General features: G+C 37.2%; 1 protein-coding gene across 3 annotated transcripts; it reads right to left on the bottom strand.

The window, feature by feature from the left end:
- Positions 1 to 676: 676 nt before the first annotated feature.
- LOC117431590 (E3 ubiquitin-protein ligase MGRN1-like) lies at positions 677 to 18984 on the bottom strand. 3 transcript variants are annotated; one of them, XM_034052690.3, is made up of 17 exons: positions 18524 to 18984; positions 16468 to 16586; positions 15541 to 15629; positions 14844 to 14990; positions 13883 to 14000; positions 12134 to 12200; positions 11772 to 11815; positions 8841 to 8888; positions 7999 to 8067; positions 7691 to 7850; positions 7079 to 7188; positions 6168 to 6382; positions 5820 to 5931; positions 5473 to 5509; positions 5226 to 5330; positions 4398 to 4443; positions 677 to 3900 (listed from the first exon to the last, which is right to left on the bottom strand). In XM_034052690.3, exons 1-16 carry the CDS (start codon positions 18609 to 18611, stop codon positions 4403 to 4405), a joined length of 1569 nt encoding a protein of 522 aa, XP_033908581.2. In that variant the 5' UTR covers positions 18612 to 18984; the 3' UTR covers positions 677 to 3900; positions 4398 to 4402. The 3 variants fall into 3 exon arrangements, with proteins under 3 accessions (XP_033908581.2, XP_033908580.2, XP_058851861.1); XM_058995878.1 differs by having other exon boundaries at positions 3803 to 3911; XM_034052689.3 differs by lacking the exon at positions 4398 to 4443.
- Between the last annotated feature and the right edge of the window lie 1127 nt (positions 18985 to 20111).

Here is a 20111-nt window from a genome sequence, read left to right as displayed (position 1 = left end):
ACATTTTTACTGGACTACATCCACAATGGACCAGAAGTGAGAGAATCATAAAATACATGAAGACACCATCTAAAAGTGCGCTACCTCTATCATGCAGAAAATATCCGCGGTATGTTGGATCGATGTTAAAATCACTGAAACTTCTTGAAAGTTCTTTGGGAAAATAATCCCATTTTATTGGCTGATTATCAAACATGACCTAGAGAATCACAGTTACGAAGCTCAAGATAAGTGTTTAGACTGGAAACCAAGAAGGCACATGACCACAGAATGACAGCCGTTATACGTCTTAAAATTCCACTTACAGAATGTGTCCCATTTTGAAATGTCCACACTAGAAGCCAGATAATTATTCTTCGGGCAGCAAGAAAACAAAAAACACAAAGAATCCTGCTTTAGAAAAAATAATGGGATCCATATATTATACGAAATAACAAATGGGGCTGAAGTGAATTACTTTAGGTTATAATTGCATCTCGGGGTTCTGGTAAATTCATCATAAACCACTCGAGTTTCGCTCTGTGGTTTAGGGGTCACCTGAACCCTTCATATGAAATTATAACCTTGTAATTCACCGCACAGTGTCTATTATTCTGTATACAGTATATACAAAATATTACTGTGAAATCCGTGAGTTTTCCTCCAACAATATAAAAGAAAACGATAACACAGTAAATACCGCTTTATATTCATTTATTACCATACTTGCAGAAACTGAAAAAAATCAAGCTTTAGTAATAAGGGAAAACAACATTTTGTGATGAACAATCATACATTCATTAACTGGTATCAGCTATAATAAGGAAACAACCAAAAAATACATAAATCAATCAGCCAATTAAAGCTCACATTTATATTTTGCACAAAGGTTTTCTGCCCTCTTTGTCAAAAACCTGTCTTCTCAAAGTCACTATGTATATGTACATTTTATCTATAAAATAGAACTGCTTCACTGTCCAGAGATACAAATGTAGCCGAAGCACAATCACTGAATGCAATGCTACAGTATTTACAGGTGGATTGTTATATTGAGAACAAGGCACATTGTTGTATCACCATGTTATATTTAATTATAATAAATTGCACATTTACCCCACAGGCTGGTAAATTTCTTGTATTCTCACATGACAATCATTCATAATATGGGACATGGTTCTGAAAATGAAAATCCATGTGGTAGAAATGCAAGTAAAAATCAGATTTGGAGGCTTTTCAGATTAGAGATATGAATACAAATGTGAGTCTGGCTCTGGGGGTGCGATAGACATTCTACCAGAAACCTGGTTTGCTTATACATATTTTAAATAACGTTACATAAAGACAGAAATGTTGTGTTTAATTGGTACTGTAGCGATGTCAAGCAGTTAACAGGATTTTCTATATGTGCTTATTCAAAATGGAAAAGGGGGGACGGGGAGGGGGAACGGACAGACGATGACCCTCGAATCTTGTCTATCACCTGCCTCTCATGTTACAGACTAATCAAGCTTGCTGCTACTTCTTTTGATATAGTGGCAGTTCCAGGCATTCTAATCAGCTGGGTCATAGCCAGAGCACACTGGAGAATGGTTTCTCGAATAGTACACTTTACAAGGGAATTACAAGTGCAGGTCGCTCTGATTGTTTGTGGCTCAGTAAAACAAATTAGTTAACCAAGAGACACTCCTGCTGTCCTGGGAAGTAAGTTGCTTTCACAGCAAGTGTTTTTCTAGTTTTCTTTCCTAAAATTTATCCTAAAAGTATCCTAAAATTTTTTCCTAAAAGTAATTTGACTGCAAATATACACAGGGAGAATTAAAAATTCAGGATACTTGATCTTTAAGAGGTACACATTAATCTGTGGGTTGGATCTCCGGGGGATTTCTAAATCTACCATCTGATTCGAAAGAGACAAGCATCAGCTACATGTTCCCCTAGTAGTTCTGCTTTTTACCAGCAAGTAATTCCCCCTGGATTCCAAAAAGTGCATATTTATTTACTTCATCATCCACTGCTTGAAATTGTGCAGGACTGCGGCATACAAAAATGGCTACACATCATCTTGAGGACACGTTACTTGGGCCATCAAAATAATTATTTATGTAGGAGGAATCAACACTAGAATTTCTAGCATAAATTCAAATGTGCCACAAAGTAAAGCCACATCAATAATATAATATTACATTTCCCTTAGATATACGTATGTGAAGGTGCAGTAACCACTTCAATGAAAATAAATCTTATTGTATCCCAACACAAAAATAAAAATAATAATAATAATAAAAAAGCACACACACAGGACAACCAAATATAAAAAATATACCATAGATTGGCAGAATAGTTTATTTATTATTAATTAAATAGATCTGATGTGGGTATATTTAAAGTGTCCTTTATGGAAATGCTTAAATTGGTGTCCGTAAAGTAAAAATATAATTTACAATACTCAACCCTCTTGATAAAACTAAGGCCAAGTACAGTTCAAAAGCTATACAACATGCTGCGAAATGTGCATTGAGTGTTGCCCGTCTCATTTATAAACACAAAAGGACTGGCACGTTATAACAAAGAAGGCACATGCATGCAAGATGACAGTTACACAAGCCATGACTGCTAGGAACAATGACCATGGCAAAGCAACCAATGCAGATATCTACATAACTTGTTCACACAATCAGATTTCTACAATTAAAATCTGTAGGCGCCCACATCACTGTTCAGTAAGGACCCTAATGGGGTGGCAGGAGGGGGGGTGTTGACTTTTCTCCGATAGCTGTTATTTCTAATACAGTAAATCATTTATAAAGTCTGGAAGAAGCTAGCGTTTCTGCTGATGCTCTTTCAGCAACATTTCACTAAAGGTATACCTTTGAAAGATGTCCAAAATGGAACCATTATTTGTGAAGCGGATAAACAAAATGTTTGTCAGATGAAAAAATAGCTAATCTAATACTGTAGTTTAAAACTGTAATATTTTTTTAAATACAGTGTTCATTTGTATAAAATAAAAAATAGTAAAAGTAATCAAGCAGGGTTGCTTTCAGAAATATAAAAATAAACTGTACGTGGTAGTCAAACACAACATTGTGTTTGTGTCTCATTGATTGGAAACAGAATTATAACGCTAAAGTAATAATCATGAGATTGTGCATTTAGTTAATTAATCAATCAGTCAAATATGTTGTGATACTGCCATCTAAAATCTAAAATGCAAATCACTAATTAATATAATCAATTCAGCCTCAAGTGACGGAAGTAAGTTCCAGGAATACAGTTCAATGCTACTGTATCTTCTGGGCATTACAAATATAACGGCTTTTTGCATTTTAACTGTGGCAAAAAAATTCTAATTTCAATCAATCAAATTTTTTATGAATTAATTTGAGAGAACACATATAATTATTCTGAGACCTTTGTTAATTCTATGTACCAGATACATTACTGCTTACACTATTTACACTTGCTGACACCTGTTTCAAGCAATAAACTACGATTGTACTGCAGCTGAAGAAGCACACGTTTTTGTGTGAAAATGGCACAGCAAAGATTGAAAAAAGATTACAAAATATTTTGTATCTGAAGGTCACACTTCCACTTTTTTTTTTTTTTTTTTTTTTAAATGATTATCTTGAAACAAATTTAATGTAAAATGAAGATAGCATTGTTGCATCAACACTGTAGTAACTAAAAAGACCCTTTGAAAGGCTGTTGAGCGTGTTTGTACTCATTCTGGTTAGTGCTCGGCGTCGTTGTCATAAAACACAGCGTCTTGCTGTAGGTGGCTTTGAAAGGAAAGTTCCTGCCGTGTTCATGAAGTATGCTGCTCGTCCTCGATGTGGAGGCTGCTCAGTTGGGAGAGGAGAGGCTGGCTTGAACTGTTCGTGCTCTGGCTTTTCAGGCTCTCGGTCGACTCGGAGGATCCTGTTGAGAAGCTGAGGAATTAGGAAGTAGTGTGGAATAAATCTGTCAAACAGCTTACCGGAGGAGGCAGAATCAGAAGTTCTTCCATCCAGCAATCAGAAGTCACCCTGGGAGAAATGTACTAAAAGGGATACCAGTTTCAAACTCTCCTTATGGTCAAACAGCGATTAGGCTCAACTGTTCTACCATCTCTGTGCTTAAACGCTGACCCACATCTTGCAGGTTTTCACTTTCCTGAACACACCTCTTTGTTTTTACCTCAGTAAGGGGAATGCTCAAACAAATAACTATACCACAGCCCAGGATAATAATTGAACCTTGTAATGAATACTTCCAATAGAAACACTACTAAAAGTTGGGTTCTGGTTAACAAGCCTCCATAGCTTGATACACATCTCTTGGTATATCATAGTTCTCAGATTCTAGAGACACAGACACATAAGAAGCCATGTAGATCCACAGCAGAAAATAACAGGGAGACAGTAAAGGCAACATACCAGAGTTACTCCTCAATACCAACTGAGCAGGAGTCAGGACCCAGGGCTGCCCAGACCAAGCAGAGGAGGGGGAGTGGAAGAGAATATTAGAAAAACAACGACACACAGGTTAGAGGCGAGACTCTCTGATTAATGGCAAGCGATTACTTAACGCAAGCAATCAAATCAAGGCATAAACCCATAAATGACATATTGCTTCTTTTCCATTATCTACTGATTGATACAATGCAAGCTCTTTATCTCCATACTATAGCTATCAAAAAAATTACCTAGTTACAAATCACATCTACCGATTTACTTGACTCCCCATTGATTAGATGTAAATCAATCTGTAACTTATTTACTCATTCTATTTATTGAGTAAATTACTTTTTCACTTGAATTAATTTTCCTTAATTTACCTACACATTCATCTGTTCATTCACCCAACAGGCTATTTGTTAACTAAATCAATCAATCAATCTTAAAATCTATTTAAAAATTACACAGACACAAAGGATAACCATGTTAGAAGTTCTTCGATAGTTTCCAAAAAGCAAATAAGGTTATATAGCAACAATGTAACAGATGGAAGTAAGTCAACACAATGTGGCCTGTCAGTATCTTTATGAAGTCCAGCACAACAAATTAATTGAAAATTAGTTCTGTAGCTTGGCAGCTGTGTTGGCGAAATCTGGTGGTGGAGTGTTTGCAATTCCTGATTTGTTGTGTTTCGCTGTAGGTCTGTCAAATTTTCATTGCTCTAAGGAGCATACTTTAACCATAGGCATAGCCCAGTATTTCCCCCAGGAGTGGGATAGAGAGCAAGGTTTGACAGGGCAGGTTTACCTGACAGGGAGATCTCAACTAGCGGGTCACTGTCGGACTTAGTCAGGCTGCTGTGCTCGCTGATGCTGTCTTGGAGAATATCTTCCATGGACCGGGATCTCTGAACTGCAAATATTAAAGCAAAAGCTGTTTTCAGTCCACCAGCATCAAATGACAATGGTGCTCACTCACTCACGCATTCAGTTATCAGTACTGATCTTCCAAACAAGTTAACAGATAATTGCTTTAAATTTTAGTTTTTCCTCACCTCTGTTCGGTGTGACAGAATCTTCTGCTGGTGTGGTCTTAGGATGACAAAACATACAAAAAAAAGAATAAGACTTCCATCAAAGAATTTAAGATGAAAGTGAGAATCAGCAGATTGCATCATGTATCAGGGACACAGATGGACTTATTCAAATGGAACTTACAGATCCTGTACTCTTAGTACAGTTGGGCAATCTTGCTGGTTTTTAATTATTGAATGCACTGAGCCCCATAGTTCATATACTGCATGTTTACTTGGTGATTCTTTTGTTTGTATTTTTAAAACCTAATACAAAAATCATATTTCTACCAATTCCTGGGCAACTGAGAGAGCCCTGCCGTGCCTACCTCTGGTGAGGTGGGATTGCTCAGTATCAGAGGGTGAGGCTGGGCATCAAAAACTTCAGACAGCTTCTCTTCATCTTCTTCCTGGAATGGGGAGGAGGGGGAGCGCAGTGTGCTGTAATGAATAGTAAAAGAAAGGATTGGATTATACAGTCAGTGGCTAATAATTACCCTAGTAGTTTAAGCTAAATGACAAGTTTGCTTAGCCTGAACTGCATGTAAACGAAGGGTCTTGCTGGGGTTCAGTATATGTGATGCTGCACCTCAGGAGGGCTACATTTCAATACTAGAACTTTATCCCACGATAGTTATGAATCCAGTAGTTCCAGATCAGCATTTCACGGGCCTCACCTGTCCGGGGACTTGCTGACCTTGCCCTTGTCCATGGCTCGGTCGCTGGTGCCCAGCGGCAGGCTAGAGAGGAGGTGAGATTCCCCCAGACTCCCAGAGAAGTTGATCTCTTCATACAAGGGGGCAGAGGGGATTTCTGGGGATACCGATTGCTGACCATTCAGGGCTTCGAGCAAGGAGATGGGTTCAAAGCCTGGTGGGATATTGTCTAAGCTCTTTAAAAAAAATAAAGAAATAATAAAATATATATGTATGCATCCACTTCATAATACTTAATTATAATACTTAAATAAATGGAAGAATTAAACTTCATTTAAACAAGGCTTAGTTTGGACCAATTTACTGAACTGATGCCATCAATGCTTGTGTGATCGCAGTGGATTACGGTTTTAAAACTATTAATGTTTATCACATAAAATCTTCAGAGTACCCTATCGGAGCACAAACATGAAGATTATAACCATTTTGTGAAACTTTAGAAATTTTTAAAAGCAAGACCAAAAACAAAAAAAAAACATGTATCAATGTTTTGAACTGTATCTGTATCTAGCTCACACTGAGAAGTAGGGAGGCTGCGATTCCCCCAGCTCAAGTCTGCTTTCTAACTGGAGACATTGTTGGATTTGTCAGAATGCCACTTGCTGCGAGACAAGCATTATTTATAAGGCCCAAAAGCTGATTAGCTTATGATGATTCTTTTTCTTATGAAAATTTCACTGAGATTAAACCAAAAGTGACAACATGAAAACCCAGGACTGCAGCACAAGATAACTACTGCACACAACAGAGGTGTATTTAATGCTATTCTAAAGGATACCTTAACAGCTCAAAGACCAACCATTTTGCCTTGTACACTGTATATGTTGTATATCTGGGCACATCAGAGACTACGGACTGTGCGTGTCACATACCGAATGCTCGTCATGGTCCATTGTTTGTGCTAGGACAGGGCTGAAGGATACAGGAGACAGGACCCCTGGCTTCTTGCGGACAGCACGGATCTGAAGCAATGCACGGAAAGCTATGGACAATAAAGAAATACTAAATTTGTCATATTTTGTAATTAACTAAACAAAATGTACCTAGTGTCTCATTGAGCCCCTAGGTAAAGATATAATAGCTACATAATTTGTAATAAATGCTCCCCCTTTCTAGTTTTAAAATGACAGTACTCTGCTTTTTCCAAAAGGCTTTAAAATTCAGTTTCCTAGTCCAAATACAGTTACTTAAGACAAATAATTTGAAGTCCTTGGCAGAAAATACACTCCCTGCCTGGCCACTGTGTTACTCTGTTAATGTATGTTCAGTGTCATCTGGAGTAACCAGCAGGGACATCTTCTCATGCAAAAATGTTATATATGACATCTAGGAGCAGTTTAATTCCAGATTTATTGACTATCAGAATGTGAAAAACAGAATGGAGGTAAGGCATCTTTAAAGTCGAGCACGCATCACAAGTTACTGCCCCTATTAAACTATTTCATTGCCCCGCTTCTTCTTCTTCTCCTCCTCCAAGCACTCACGCAATCTGCAGATGGGACAGTTGTTGGCCTGGTAACGCAGTGTGTCAGCACAAGAGTTACACAGACACAGGTGTCGACAGGGCAGGATCAGGGTGTCGCGCAGGTCTGACAGGCACACCACACACTCATTGCTGTTGTCACTGTTCTCATCATCTGAGGGCTAAAAACAAAGGTGTCAGCACCAAACACTACCCATTATAAAATGGTTATCATAAAGCATGCAATCAAAATGTATTTCCTGTACTAACAGTATTTTGTAAAATTGATCGGTATGGCTCTAGACAAGAGTATCAATACTGATATAATACCTTTGTCTCCTGGTTGTTCTTGTTTTCTATTCCATAGATCTCCTGAAGCAGGTAGCTCACACGATCCACCTAAAGCATGGGTGCAGCAGTGTTTCAGCAAACACTTTTTTTTATAATAAAAAGCAACACTGGCTTACCAAGCTTGTAATTTTCATGCAATTACATTTGCAGACACAAGGGGGCTCTAGCTGAAAGATGATAACTAACAGGGTGTGCCAATTCCTAGTGTAGGGCTTTCAGAAAGCTTCACTAAACCCAGATATATTTAACAGACAACGGAAGCAGGCAACTAGTCTATATCTCTGGCATTTGGAGTTCAACCACTTATATCCAGTACACTGTAGAGGCTCTATACTTTAATTGTCACTTACTGCAGTTGACATGAAGGAAACATTAGTGATGTTGCTTGAAGGCAATGTGTCCCTTAAAACCAGTTTCAAAATGTGGAAAGCCAACAGCTGAGGCAACAGTGGTGAGACAAAGTTGTATTTATTCTACTATGAATACTGTACTCTTCATATTCCTCCAACTTTATTCTGACCCCTGAATTCCTATTTATGACTAAGACTAGGGTGATCATTAACATGGGTTGACGAGAGAATGCCACAGGCTAATGGAACAAAAAGCACTTTATATGTAAATTTGGGACTTATTTTATTATTTGTAGTAGTGGTGGTATGTGATTAAAAAAATAGTAGTGTAACAAATTGAGCCAGCTGGGCTGCTACTACAGTAAACAAAGCACAATCAGAAACGTTCCTGCTTAATACAGTAAGATGTCCTACTTCTGCAGCCTTCAATACTACACAACTATTTTAATCATAAGATGTATGGTTACTTACAATCTGTTTCTGTTTTAAAGGCTTCACTGAGAAACTGCCGTCAACGTGCTGCCAACAAGAAAATGACAGAAACAATTAGTTTTAAGTTACTACTTTTTTTTTGTTAACGCATTTGTCATTGTTAATATATTATTTTTGTTGCATTATACAATTTTTAAACAATATTCCAACACAAGTATCTCAACAATTTAACAATTAGCTTTAAATTTAAATAAGACATTTATTGTGGCTCTGCCTCCGATTCTGAATCATCTGCTGATTTTTTATCGGTAAAATAAATCCAGAATTTTTATGAAACGTATATTTGCCTTTATGATGCCTGTCTGAGATCTTATCATAAATGTTGCCCTGTCAGTTGTTATCATAGATACAGACTGCATACTTAGTGGCCTGCATATAATTGCTTTATATTACTGTACAAAACACTGGCGTCTGCACTGCCTTCAATTGTAACCATCTTTAGGGCCACTGATTTTCCATTTTTGGGAATAGTAAATTCAATTTCTCCCCCCAACTTTTTATCAACGTATTAATAATTAAACAAGGCATTTGAACAAAATATAATGTTGACAGTTATAATAAGTAAATTAATAAATATTCCAACATTTTTTTTTTTTTTATTAAAGCCAAGAATTTTTTTTTTTTTTTAAATAATTTAAAAGTAAGTAAAGCACCTGAAGACACTTCACACCTGTCCTAATGTTTACAGACATCCCTTCCCTTATTGCTGGCATTAAAATAAGCAGGAAAACCCAAGAATTATATTACAGTTCAGAAAACAAATGTCCAGCACAGCTGTGAGAATCATATTTACAGTCTTCCACTAAAAATGCAGTTTAGTCTACAAATTAAGGTGTTTTAAAAAGAACCATTTATCTTATTGCTGGCATTACAATAACAATAAAAAATATCAAACAGTTTAGTAACAGTCCAGCAATGTCACGTGACAGTAATCCTATGTACAGCACTCCACAAATGAAGTGTAGTGTTCTACTGGCATTATAATAACCAGGATGAAATATGAAACACTGGTTTAAAAAAAGGCGTACTGTTGACTGACTCGTTGCTCTACACAGGTTCAGTGCTGTGCATTACCCGATTGTAATTTAAATAGCACCCCTTTTTAATGTAAACACATAATTAATCCTCCCAATTGTTTCTTTGCTAATGCGGTCTTATTTGCTAAATTTAGTGACTACATACTTTAGTGACTAAAGTGATCAATTTCCTTTAAGGAATGTATGGCTAGAAAAATAGCTTTGAGCTTGTTTCTTCATCGTCAGATAATGCAATTAAGAAACAGCCACAGTTTAATATAGCTAATTATAGCTTTATTAAAAGGCAGGTAGCATGGAAAGAAATAAACAATAATTAAACACGCAATTAATTTGGCTTGCTTACTTTGGGAAAGCGCTGTCTGATTGCAGTACTACAGTACCTTGGTTTTTCAGCACAAAAGAATGCAGTGCTTTGCCACTACTGCCATCTTACTTACTTTCTTGTTCTCTCTGTGTTCACGACTGGCAATAAGATCTTTTAATGGTATTGACTTATACATGATCAATGGAATGACATCAAAACATTATAGATAATCAGGTTTTTTTTAGCTCTTTTACTGAAACATTGCATTTTTTTTCTTCGTTGGTGCAGCTGCCATGTTGAGTTTCAGGAGAGAGACGTGAGTGAAGTAACATGAATAAACTCAACTTGCAAAAAAAAAAAAACATGATATGTCTTCAATTACTATATCTATACAATACACTTAAATGTGTGTTTTGAGTACATTTTTACCAGTTTTTAAAAACGCATAAGATGATGATATTTCTGAAATGGTAGGTTTTTTAAAAAGGGAAATACAACAAAAATCATCTAAGTATGAGTATTGTGATTTTTATTTATGTTTACCAGAGTATTTATAGTTTAAATAATGCAGAAAGATTGTGCATATTAGTGTTAAATTATACGACTGCCAAGTTCATGACCAGCACCGAGCAGCCCTCTCCATAGAGGCAGAATCACCAGACGCCTGCTTCGCTCACCCTGTACTAGTAGATTCGCTGGCGCCCGAGCAAGCTCTGCATGAATGTGACGTGCATTTTTACAGAGGGAAATCAGACAATCAGCTGCAAGACAGACTCAAATGTTAATGTTTATGTTTATGCTTATGTTAATGTTTTGCAAGAATGCTCGCAAAATGACAGGTTTACCTCGAGATGTTGGTCTCAATTAAGGTTGATCGTTATGATAACAACTTGTGAAAGTTAGTAAACTGAGTGAGAAGGTTGTTGCCAGTTATTGCGAAAAATGCACGCAATTTAGTCTTTGAGGGAACACTGCACATACCTTATCCATTTTGGTCTGTAACCACACTATGCAAGTTGAACTCTCCCTGAAGATAAACGTTATGGAATCTGATACTGTCTGCATGACTATTTATAAACACCATTTTAAAGTGTAATAAAAAGCAATAGAATGATTGTCATTGAAAGTCCCTCAGGGAGGATGATGCCCATAAAGTGTTGCTTTGCCATTTAATAACCACTAATGGCTTTCACAGCAGGAGAATCCACAGAGCTTACTTAACTGTAAATACTCCAGCTTCAAAAGACTGTGTGGTACATGGAGGTAGAAACAACACTTGCTTGCAAACAAACATAAGAATTAATAAAAACAGTTCAGTAGACCCTGCCCTCAGGTAATATTTTTCAGGTCAATGGAACTGTTGTTTTTCAAAGTAATACCAGTCTTGGCAGTAACCCCTGCATTGGCAGTAATTGAATAGAATTTTGGGATACATTTTGAAGTACCTCTGCATTTGTGAGACGCTTTGCTCATTAAAATAATTTGCACATTTTTTTAAAGAGCAGAGGATTACCAATTCATATCAAGATATTTAGAAAAGCAACCAGGTTATCTTTAAATCTCACTTACTTTTTCAAAGGCTGCCAAAAGAACATGTGCATGTCCTGTGAGCTCTGCAAGGAGGAATGAAGAACACAATGGTATTAAGCTTCCTAATGTCGATGTTCAAATGCACACAGGACTAAAACAAACAAGAAATAACTGATATTGAAGCCAAATATTACATCAGTCCTATTAGGTCAGTGTGAAGGTCTTGACTAACATAAAAAAGCATAGACTACCTTTGTGAATAGATTATGAATATCTCTAAGCTTTAGCTCTTTATCATCCAAAAATAAAAACGTCATACGACTACAACATGGCAGCCATCTCAGGTCACAGTAAGGGGCATCATTAGATTTACGCAGTGATGCTTAAATTACAAAACCTACCATCACCTTCATCAACCACAGCTCGGATCACCACTGGGAAAATGCCTTTTTCCAGGTCAAAGTTCAGCTGAAAGAAAATCACGATGTTCAGCAACAATCCCCAGGTATCAATACAAAGCACAATCATTACGCCTGGTTCTCAAAAGTAAAAGGACGGAAAGTCTACTGTGGAGTGATGTTCATTAGACCACATATTAAAATTGTGTCTGCAGTTAACCATACTACAGCTGTATTCTCCATAGTAACTGCACTTAGAATGCATGTATATGCAGTTAAATCAGATGTCTAACTGAGCTCAGTGCAATTAAACTGCAGTTTGCTTTCCTATGTGGATCAGTATGGGTGTTGAGTAACACTTACTATAAATTTGCACTTGGTGGGGGTTACAGTTTTATAGAAGGAGTTGGGACCCCTTTTCTAATGATCTGTTGTTAATTACAGTTAGTCCCTAACACTGTTGCAAGATCATTCATCGTTAAATAGTTAGAAACAATTAGCAAAATCTAATTACAATTACCCATTACTTTATATCATTTCCGTGCCTGCAGCTATATGGAGGAGAATCTTTTTTTGGAACTAATTGCCATCACACTGTAATCAAGTGATTTATAAATGTTATCTAATTAGTGATGACCCTCCTTAAAACCTCCAGACATTTTAGCAAACATTATACCCAATGTATCTATATACTGTATAACTTGCTGCCAAGCAGCAATTCTATCCCCTTCGTCACAAATCAAGGACTGAAAGTGCAGCAAATTGGTAGGAACAGCAAAATTGCGGCTTCGGTTAAATGCCCTGTAACTGAAAACGTTCTGTACTGCTAAAACAACGTTATTATGTTTTGAGATCATAACATTTCAAGTACAGTCTTACACAAGTGACATTTGGCTTTACGTCTTGCTGGCCATGGCTAAAGTATATGGGCTTACATAAGAACAGGAATTACCTTCCCCCATTGTTTTAGAACATGCTGTACTATTAGCGGTATTGATTTATTTCGTGTTTCAAGCTATAGAATTAGCAGGATGTCAAAGTCAAGTGATGTCATGTACGGAGCGTCAGAAACCTTTCAGACAGCAGGACCTAAGTGTTCACTAAAGCAGTTATAATGGGAATTTGAAGAACTGCCATTAACTTATTCAACACTCGAAAAGGCTGTAACTCTCCCCCAGCCCCTCTTTTAAAAAGAAAAAAAGCATGCAGTTCACGTAAGACATTTGTCAAATTGTTTTCTACAAGACTAAGAAGTTTCATTTTACGCAGATTTTATGTTTGAAGCTCAAGCGTTGCATAAAATGTGTCTAAGTTCACATGTACAGGCATGGAAACAAGACTCATATTGCATAGCAGTTTCACCCATTCCGTTTTACTACAAGCTTGATTAGCCACAGTGTATAAGGTAACAAGTTTAGGTGTGTCTTATAAACTCATAGTGATTACAGGAATGGGTCAAACTGCTAAGCAATGGGAGTATTATTTCCATCATCTTGTTTCCATAAGTGTCATAGTGCAGGAAGGAGATACAAAATCATGTATGACAGTCTTGCGAGGGTTTAAAATCTAATTCAGATCTGGATACGATAATGTCAACCCGTGTTTTGGTGTCATTTGTACAATCTTCTTAACTTATTGTGAAATCCTAATTAACTGCTCTGGTGCAGTCCCTTTTTTATTTTAAATACTGTAATTTACTACATAAGCTATAAATAAGCCAGCCTGATCAAAGTAGAGGAGATGGCTACTCACCTCTTCCTCTTTCCACTTGGAGAAATCCATTTTGAAAGAAGGCAGTGAAAACTGCTGGCTCACCCCTCTCTTGTAATATACTGTTTCAGAGACCAGGGCAGGGTTCCGTGGGTTGTATCTACAAAATACAAAAACACAGGGTACCGCGGGCATATACATGTGACTGCATTGGTGCATGCATTTATTTTAAACAACATAAAAAGAACACTATCTATTGATACAGAAAGTTTCCTTTTCACAACAGAAAACAAGTATTTAATGTGATATAGGATGGTACATTTCATATTACTGTATATAAACACATAATCCAATCATGCCTGGTTTCTTTTTACCCGCATTTCTACTAACAGAATAAACTGTACGCATGTTTTTGGTGGCTAACGTTAAGAGAATTGTAAGGGAAAAGGACCTATACTTAATTCCTATCTCTGAAAATTATTTTTCAAATACTGTATCTGACAATATAGTGTTTTATGGTATGCCTCTTATTTCCCCGCCCCATTAGCTGTAAACTGAAAAAGACGATATACACCCTTTCTGCTATACCCCTGAACCTCCCTCCTGCTCTCAATATACATGTCAATGCTGTTCCAACTTTGTGTATCCATGGTGACAAGGTAGTTGCTAGGAGCACTAGATATTCTCCCTGCCTGGGTAAGTGAATATAATTCAGCAGTACGGGATTGGATTTTGTGCATGGAGAAGCGGTCTTCACTAATACCTACAAAAATAAATCCTCTTGAAAAATCAAATACACGTTTACATGTGTGTGTCTTTCATACATGAAAATATGAGGTCTACAAAGTGAAAGGAAATACATACGTGTTAGATTTACTGGAACTATTTTTTTTACTTTGTCTTTTTTAAGTCTGGAGATTTTATAATTTTTATGTTAAGCCTCTTTCAGAGAAATCTTGGAAGAGGGTAAACTACACCTACTTCAACCAAGCCTTGAACTTACACTGCCATCCCATTGGAAAATTCTTCAGAGGCCTGGCAGTAAATGCTGATTGCCACAGGAGCATCAGCATCAAAGGTAAACTCCACACTATACAGGACCCTGGACTTCCCATTCTCTTCATTGGGGCTGTCTGAATCATCTTTGTACCTGCAAGACATCAGATATACAGTCAGCACTTTATCATCAACTCAGACCCCTTTGGCAGGATGATGAGTATGAATGCAGGAAACGGTTGGCTTTGACGCATTGCTGGGACTCCTCCCTGCACAGGCCAGGATAAACCAGAGCTGTGGTAAACTGGCAGTGCAAAAAGCCTGGTGTCGCAAAAAGGGTTCTGTATAAGAATGCGCCCTTCCACTCAAATGCCATACATGGGATGATGTTTTATTCCTGCCTCAGGGACATTGCTTTCTGCAACTAACCTTGGCTTTTACAAGCTTCAGTGAAACTGCCACAGCAGCCAAACTCAGCTAACACCTTCCCCCACCGGGGGAACCTGCTCAGGCTAACCGTCTTACAGAATTGCACATATGACAATCAGCCTGTGCGTCTTAGTTTCTTTTCCATATAGCATTGTGCAAGGGGCTTTATGTTTCTACATTCAAACTAGGCATACGAAACTGATATCATACGTGCCATCCCTTAAACACTCACGGTTTCCAAAGGACTTAAAATGTGTTAAATCATTTTCACTCACCTGACCAAGCGAAGGGAGTCTTTCCTGATGTTAACTAAACTCCTCAATGTCTTTACTGGTTCGTGGGCAGCTGGGGTAACATATGGAAACTAAATAAACACAAACAGGAATAAAAAATAAATAAAATAAATCAGCTACAACTAAAAATGTAAATGCCCGCAATATACCTGTGCTAGTCTTAGGTGGTGTAAACAATCCATTCAACACAATGTCTGGTTTGGTTAATATTTATTCAATATAATGTGCTGTATGTTTACTTGAAACAAAGAAAACAAAGCTTGCTATTAAAAAAAATGATCTAAGCTTTTGTGTGAGATTCAGAGATACTGTATTTTAAACACATTCTAAAAAGAAACAGACAAAAGCACACTAACCTACTTCAAGGACAGGACTTAATTAGAAAAGCAAAATGATTTATTGCACAGATGCTCCATGTAATACATATAAAACAAAATATTAAAGTGGTTTGTATTCTGTTCTGTAATATCTTTTTTAGTAGCACTATGATTTGTGCTTTATTTGCTCTGCTTTATATATTTAATTCACAAACATAATGTAGCTATATTATTGCTGACACTAAAAATATACACAAGATTGGCTGTAGCTCACACAAAGATAAAATTCTATAGTGCCATCATATTTTAATAAAGGGAACCCTGAGGGAATAGATTTCTGATTGGGAAGGACAGCTTTAAAATTAAGAATGAGCTTGCATTCTGTATGTTCTGTATACGATATACCATTTCAGTCTTATTCTAGCCTTGATCTGCTTTACAAGTTCAAGGTTTATAGGCTCATTCTACATCAATTTATTGAAACCTGACCCTGGCTCCAGTAATCTACCTAAAAACTCATTTGTTACTTCTCAATTCCTTCATGACACATGCACGGTTTGTACAGTTAGGCATTTCCCAGCTTTCCTTTTACCTGCACAGGTCTGTTCCCAAGGAAATTCAGGTCTGTGTTCTCTCCAAACAGGTATCCCTCTGGGTGTGGAGTATCAAACTTTTCCCCTCCCATGAAGAAGTGACTTGCAAAATAGTTTCCTAAAATGAAACATGCAAGGGAATAGCACCACATCATCTTTTCTTCCAGTATTTTTTTTTTTTTTTTTTTTTTTTTTACTGTTTTATGGCTTCTTCACCTTACTAAAATAAGGCATTTCCAATAGAGAAGAAAGATTCAACTCTGAAACACAGTATCAAGTATTTTCAATCAAAGATATGAATTACACAAAACAGCAACGGCTACCTAAACAAATTCAGCACAGTTCAGGGGAGCTTATATATTGAGCAGAGGAAAGGCAACAAAAACCTAAAAGGTTATGCCATATCAACATCTGGAGGGGCTGAGAGAATCTGTCTGGAGTAGTGGTTAGGGCTCTGCGCTCTTGACCGGAGGGTCGTGGGTTCAATCCCTGGTAGGGGACACTGCTGCTGTACCCTTGAGCAAGGTACTTTACCTAGATTGCTCCAGTAAAAACCCAACTGTATAAATGGGTAATTGTATGTAAAAAATAATGTGATATCTTGTAACAATTGTAAGTCGCCCTGGATAAGGGCGTCTGCTAAGAAATAAATAATAATAATAATGTGTAAACGCTTTGCTGGTGGGTAAATGAAATTGCTATTGCTATAATGTGACAAACCAAAACAACATAGTTAGAATGCAGCCTAGATTATTAACATGTCTGCATGAACCCTAAAACTCACAGCATACCCGGAACTAACCATTTTTGTAAGAGTTGCTTAGTATTATTTAATCAGGTTAAATAGAAATAATTATAGGCTGAAGTGAAGGTAACTGAAGGTGTGGTCATACTCCTAGACCATGAGCTCATAACCAGGCTTACCTACAGCACAAGCCAACTTGAAAACAATACGTAAATACAAAAGTGCTATTTTTAGAAAAAACAAACAGAAAAACACACAAACACTAATAGGATTTGTACTGTAGTGAAGCAGAATTACACATGTCAGTCTATCATGCAATCACCTTTTATCTAAACTTCTTGTTTACTGCTAGATGCTCCTATAGTTTGTATTCCACTATTTTAGCACAAGGCAACACTAAAATGACACACCTAGTTCACTTTTTTTTGTTCAATCCCAGGTGGGGGACACTGCTGCTGTACCCTTGAGCAAGGTACTTTTCCTAGATTGCTCCAGTAAAAACCCAACTGTATAAATGGGCAATTGTATGTAAAAAATAATGTGATATCTTGTAACAATTGTAAGTCGCCCTGGATAAGGGCGTCTGCTAAGAAATAAATAATAACAGCAACCCTATTTCAACCCAACAGCTCCAGAAGAGAGGCAGGTGCAAATCCTGCTTTGGAATTACAATAGGATGATTCATCCACCTCTAACTACCATTCATATGTGGAGTAATGCAATAACATGTGAACTTCACCTACAGACCCCACATCACTTTCTTTTGGGATTGGAGAGTTCCATTAATTGGGAAAGGTCACCTGAAATCAGTTCAGTTTGCTTCAAAATGAAATAACTGATCACTTGAAAATAACAAATGTATTAGGTGTGTGTGCTGAAGCCCTTAAATTGTTATTTATTTATTTCGCTGAATAAAAACCTTAGTAAAAAAATGAATCCCTTTAAACGTTTTCTGCAGCTGACTCAATGGGCATAACCTTTGCTTAACTGGCAGTGCCACCCTCCATGCTCTGCATAGGTATTCCAAATTACACCACAATTTCTGCAGTTATTTGCTAACATATCACCGTTTTCTTATTCTGTCCGTGTGATTTAATGTAGATAAATTACGTTAATTTTTATTGTTGTAATATTATGAAAATAAATCTGTGTATACGAAAAACAAGTTTTGTTTTGTGTGTGTGTGTGTGTTTTTTTTTTTTTTTTTTGCTCAATTGGTCACACACATTTCACAGGTAGCCAGACTAACAGTATTTGTATATATGTGAAAATAATCATATCTATATATTGTATTATTGATTAGTACTTACCCGATTTCGGAGGATACCTGTATGCAGAATTTGCTTGGATGTCAATATCTTCAACTCCAGCAATTCTTCGGCTTAATATTGAACCCATTTTTCAAACAAAATATAAAACTACGCAGGGAAGAGGTTAAAAAGAAAAACTGAAAAAAACAAATCGATATTGACTTGGTTACGTTATAAAAACACACACAACTAAAATAATAACAACGACGTTCCACAGCTCGAGCCCAAAAATTCAATCAGACATCATGAAAGACTTCGCACGGTTTTCGTGTTTTCATAAAGACTTTCCGGTAACAATATGAATCCCGCTTTACATTTACAATTCAGGAAAACAGGCTCCTAATGCACCGAAATTTGATAAAAACCCAAATACAGGCGACAAAAACCAGTTTATTTCAGTCCCAGCAACAATGTGTCGCGCGAGTTACGCCGTTTCCTCACATTTCTCAATGCACTTCGGGAAATGTCGTTGTGTAAATGCAAACTGTCAAATTCTATCAAGGGCTTTGTGAAGTGTGTAAAGAACTACAACTCCCAGAGTCCAGTGTCAGGTTGTCAGCTTGGCTTGGGGGATTCATGGAAAGTGAAGTATCAGACTCCATTCTTATTTTGTATGTTACATTACATATTTTGCGTCGTCTGCTTATTTACTAGAACCCGAAATATGCGCTAAAATGTGTACAAGTCATTGAATTACAATCAACAGCAGGATTGTAATTCTTTGTGGATTGGGGTGCTTTTATTAATATTAATAATGCAACAACTTGCAAGTAAAATGCATTGCAGCCCTATTTACATATGGATGCTAATGAATTATGCACCATGCCAGCATTTGCATGGATCATTTCACAGTATTACAAAATACCGATTATATTATCTATGTTCTATAATAAAGCAGTTTTTGAAATCTAAAATGGAGTGAATATCCGACAGTATATCACGGATTACAGTGGATACAGCAAACGTTTTAAACTAAGGAAAGCTGTTTACTTTTTGTTATTTTTGTGTTTTGGCTGATCAACTCCATCTTATGCTTGGCAGAACACGAACGCCTGTTTTGGAAGGCACGCTAGTTTTGTCATGTGTTTGCCAAGTTGCCACGATTCCCACCTCTCAGTAATTCCAGGGAGCTCAACATTTACATCTCTCTCTCTCTCGCACTCGCACACGCACACGCTCACGCACACGCACACGCACACGCACAGAGGCATGGAACTCCTGACCTGACGGCTGCTGGCTCCGCCCCTTCTGCCTTCCATTGGTGCTGGGACATTTGTTTACCTTATTTGGTAAGATAGTGGCACAAAGCGGCTGGGAATTGGGCAGGAGCTGCTGTCATTCAAAAATTGTTACACCCCAGAATTATAATAAACAAAGCGAGCCATGCTGGGAAATGCAGTCCAGTTGGTAGATAGAAAAGAGTAAATTGTAGAAAATATATTTAGCACTAGGGGCACATGAGGGACATTATGTTTAACTGAGCATGGGTATAGTAGCTACATTTAATTTGCCACAAACTACAGAGTACGGAAAACAATGTTCAGATTGAAAGGACAGCATCGGTAATCTTTCCCATTGTTAAAAATAA

Source organism: Acipenser ruthenus, chromosome 22 (genome assembly GCF_902713425.1).
Source record: "Acipenser ruthenus chromosome 22, fAciRut3.2 maternal haplotype, whole genome shotgun sequence".
NCBI lineage: Eukaryota > Metazoa > Chordata > Actinopteri > Acipenseriformes > Acipenseridae > Acipenser > Acipenser ruthenus.
This window is presented reverse-complemented; position numbering and strand designations above follow the sequence as displayed.

Coding starts and splice junctions, on each gene's coding strand:
- LOC117431590 (XM_034052689.3), bottom strand. CDS start 18,611: ATGGGTTCAATATTAAGCCGAAGAATTGCTGGAGTTGAAGATATTGAC. Junction 14,991..15,540: donor GACTCCCTTCGCTTGGTCAG/GTGAGTGAAAAT, acceptor GATGTCTTGCAG/GTACAAAGATGATTCAGACA. Junction 3,901..5,225: donor AGTTGAGATCTCCCTGTCAG/GTAAACCTGCCC, acceptor GCTTCTCAACAG/GATCCTCCGAGTCGACCGAG.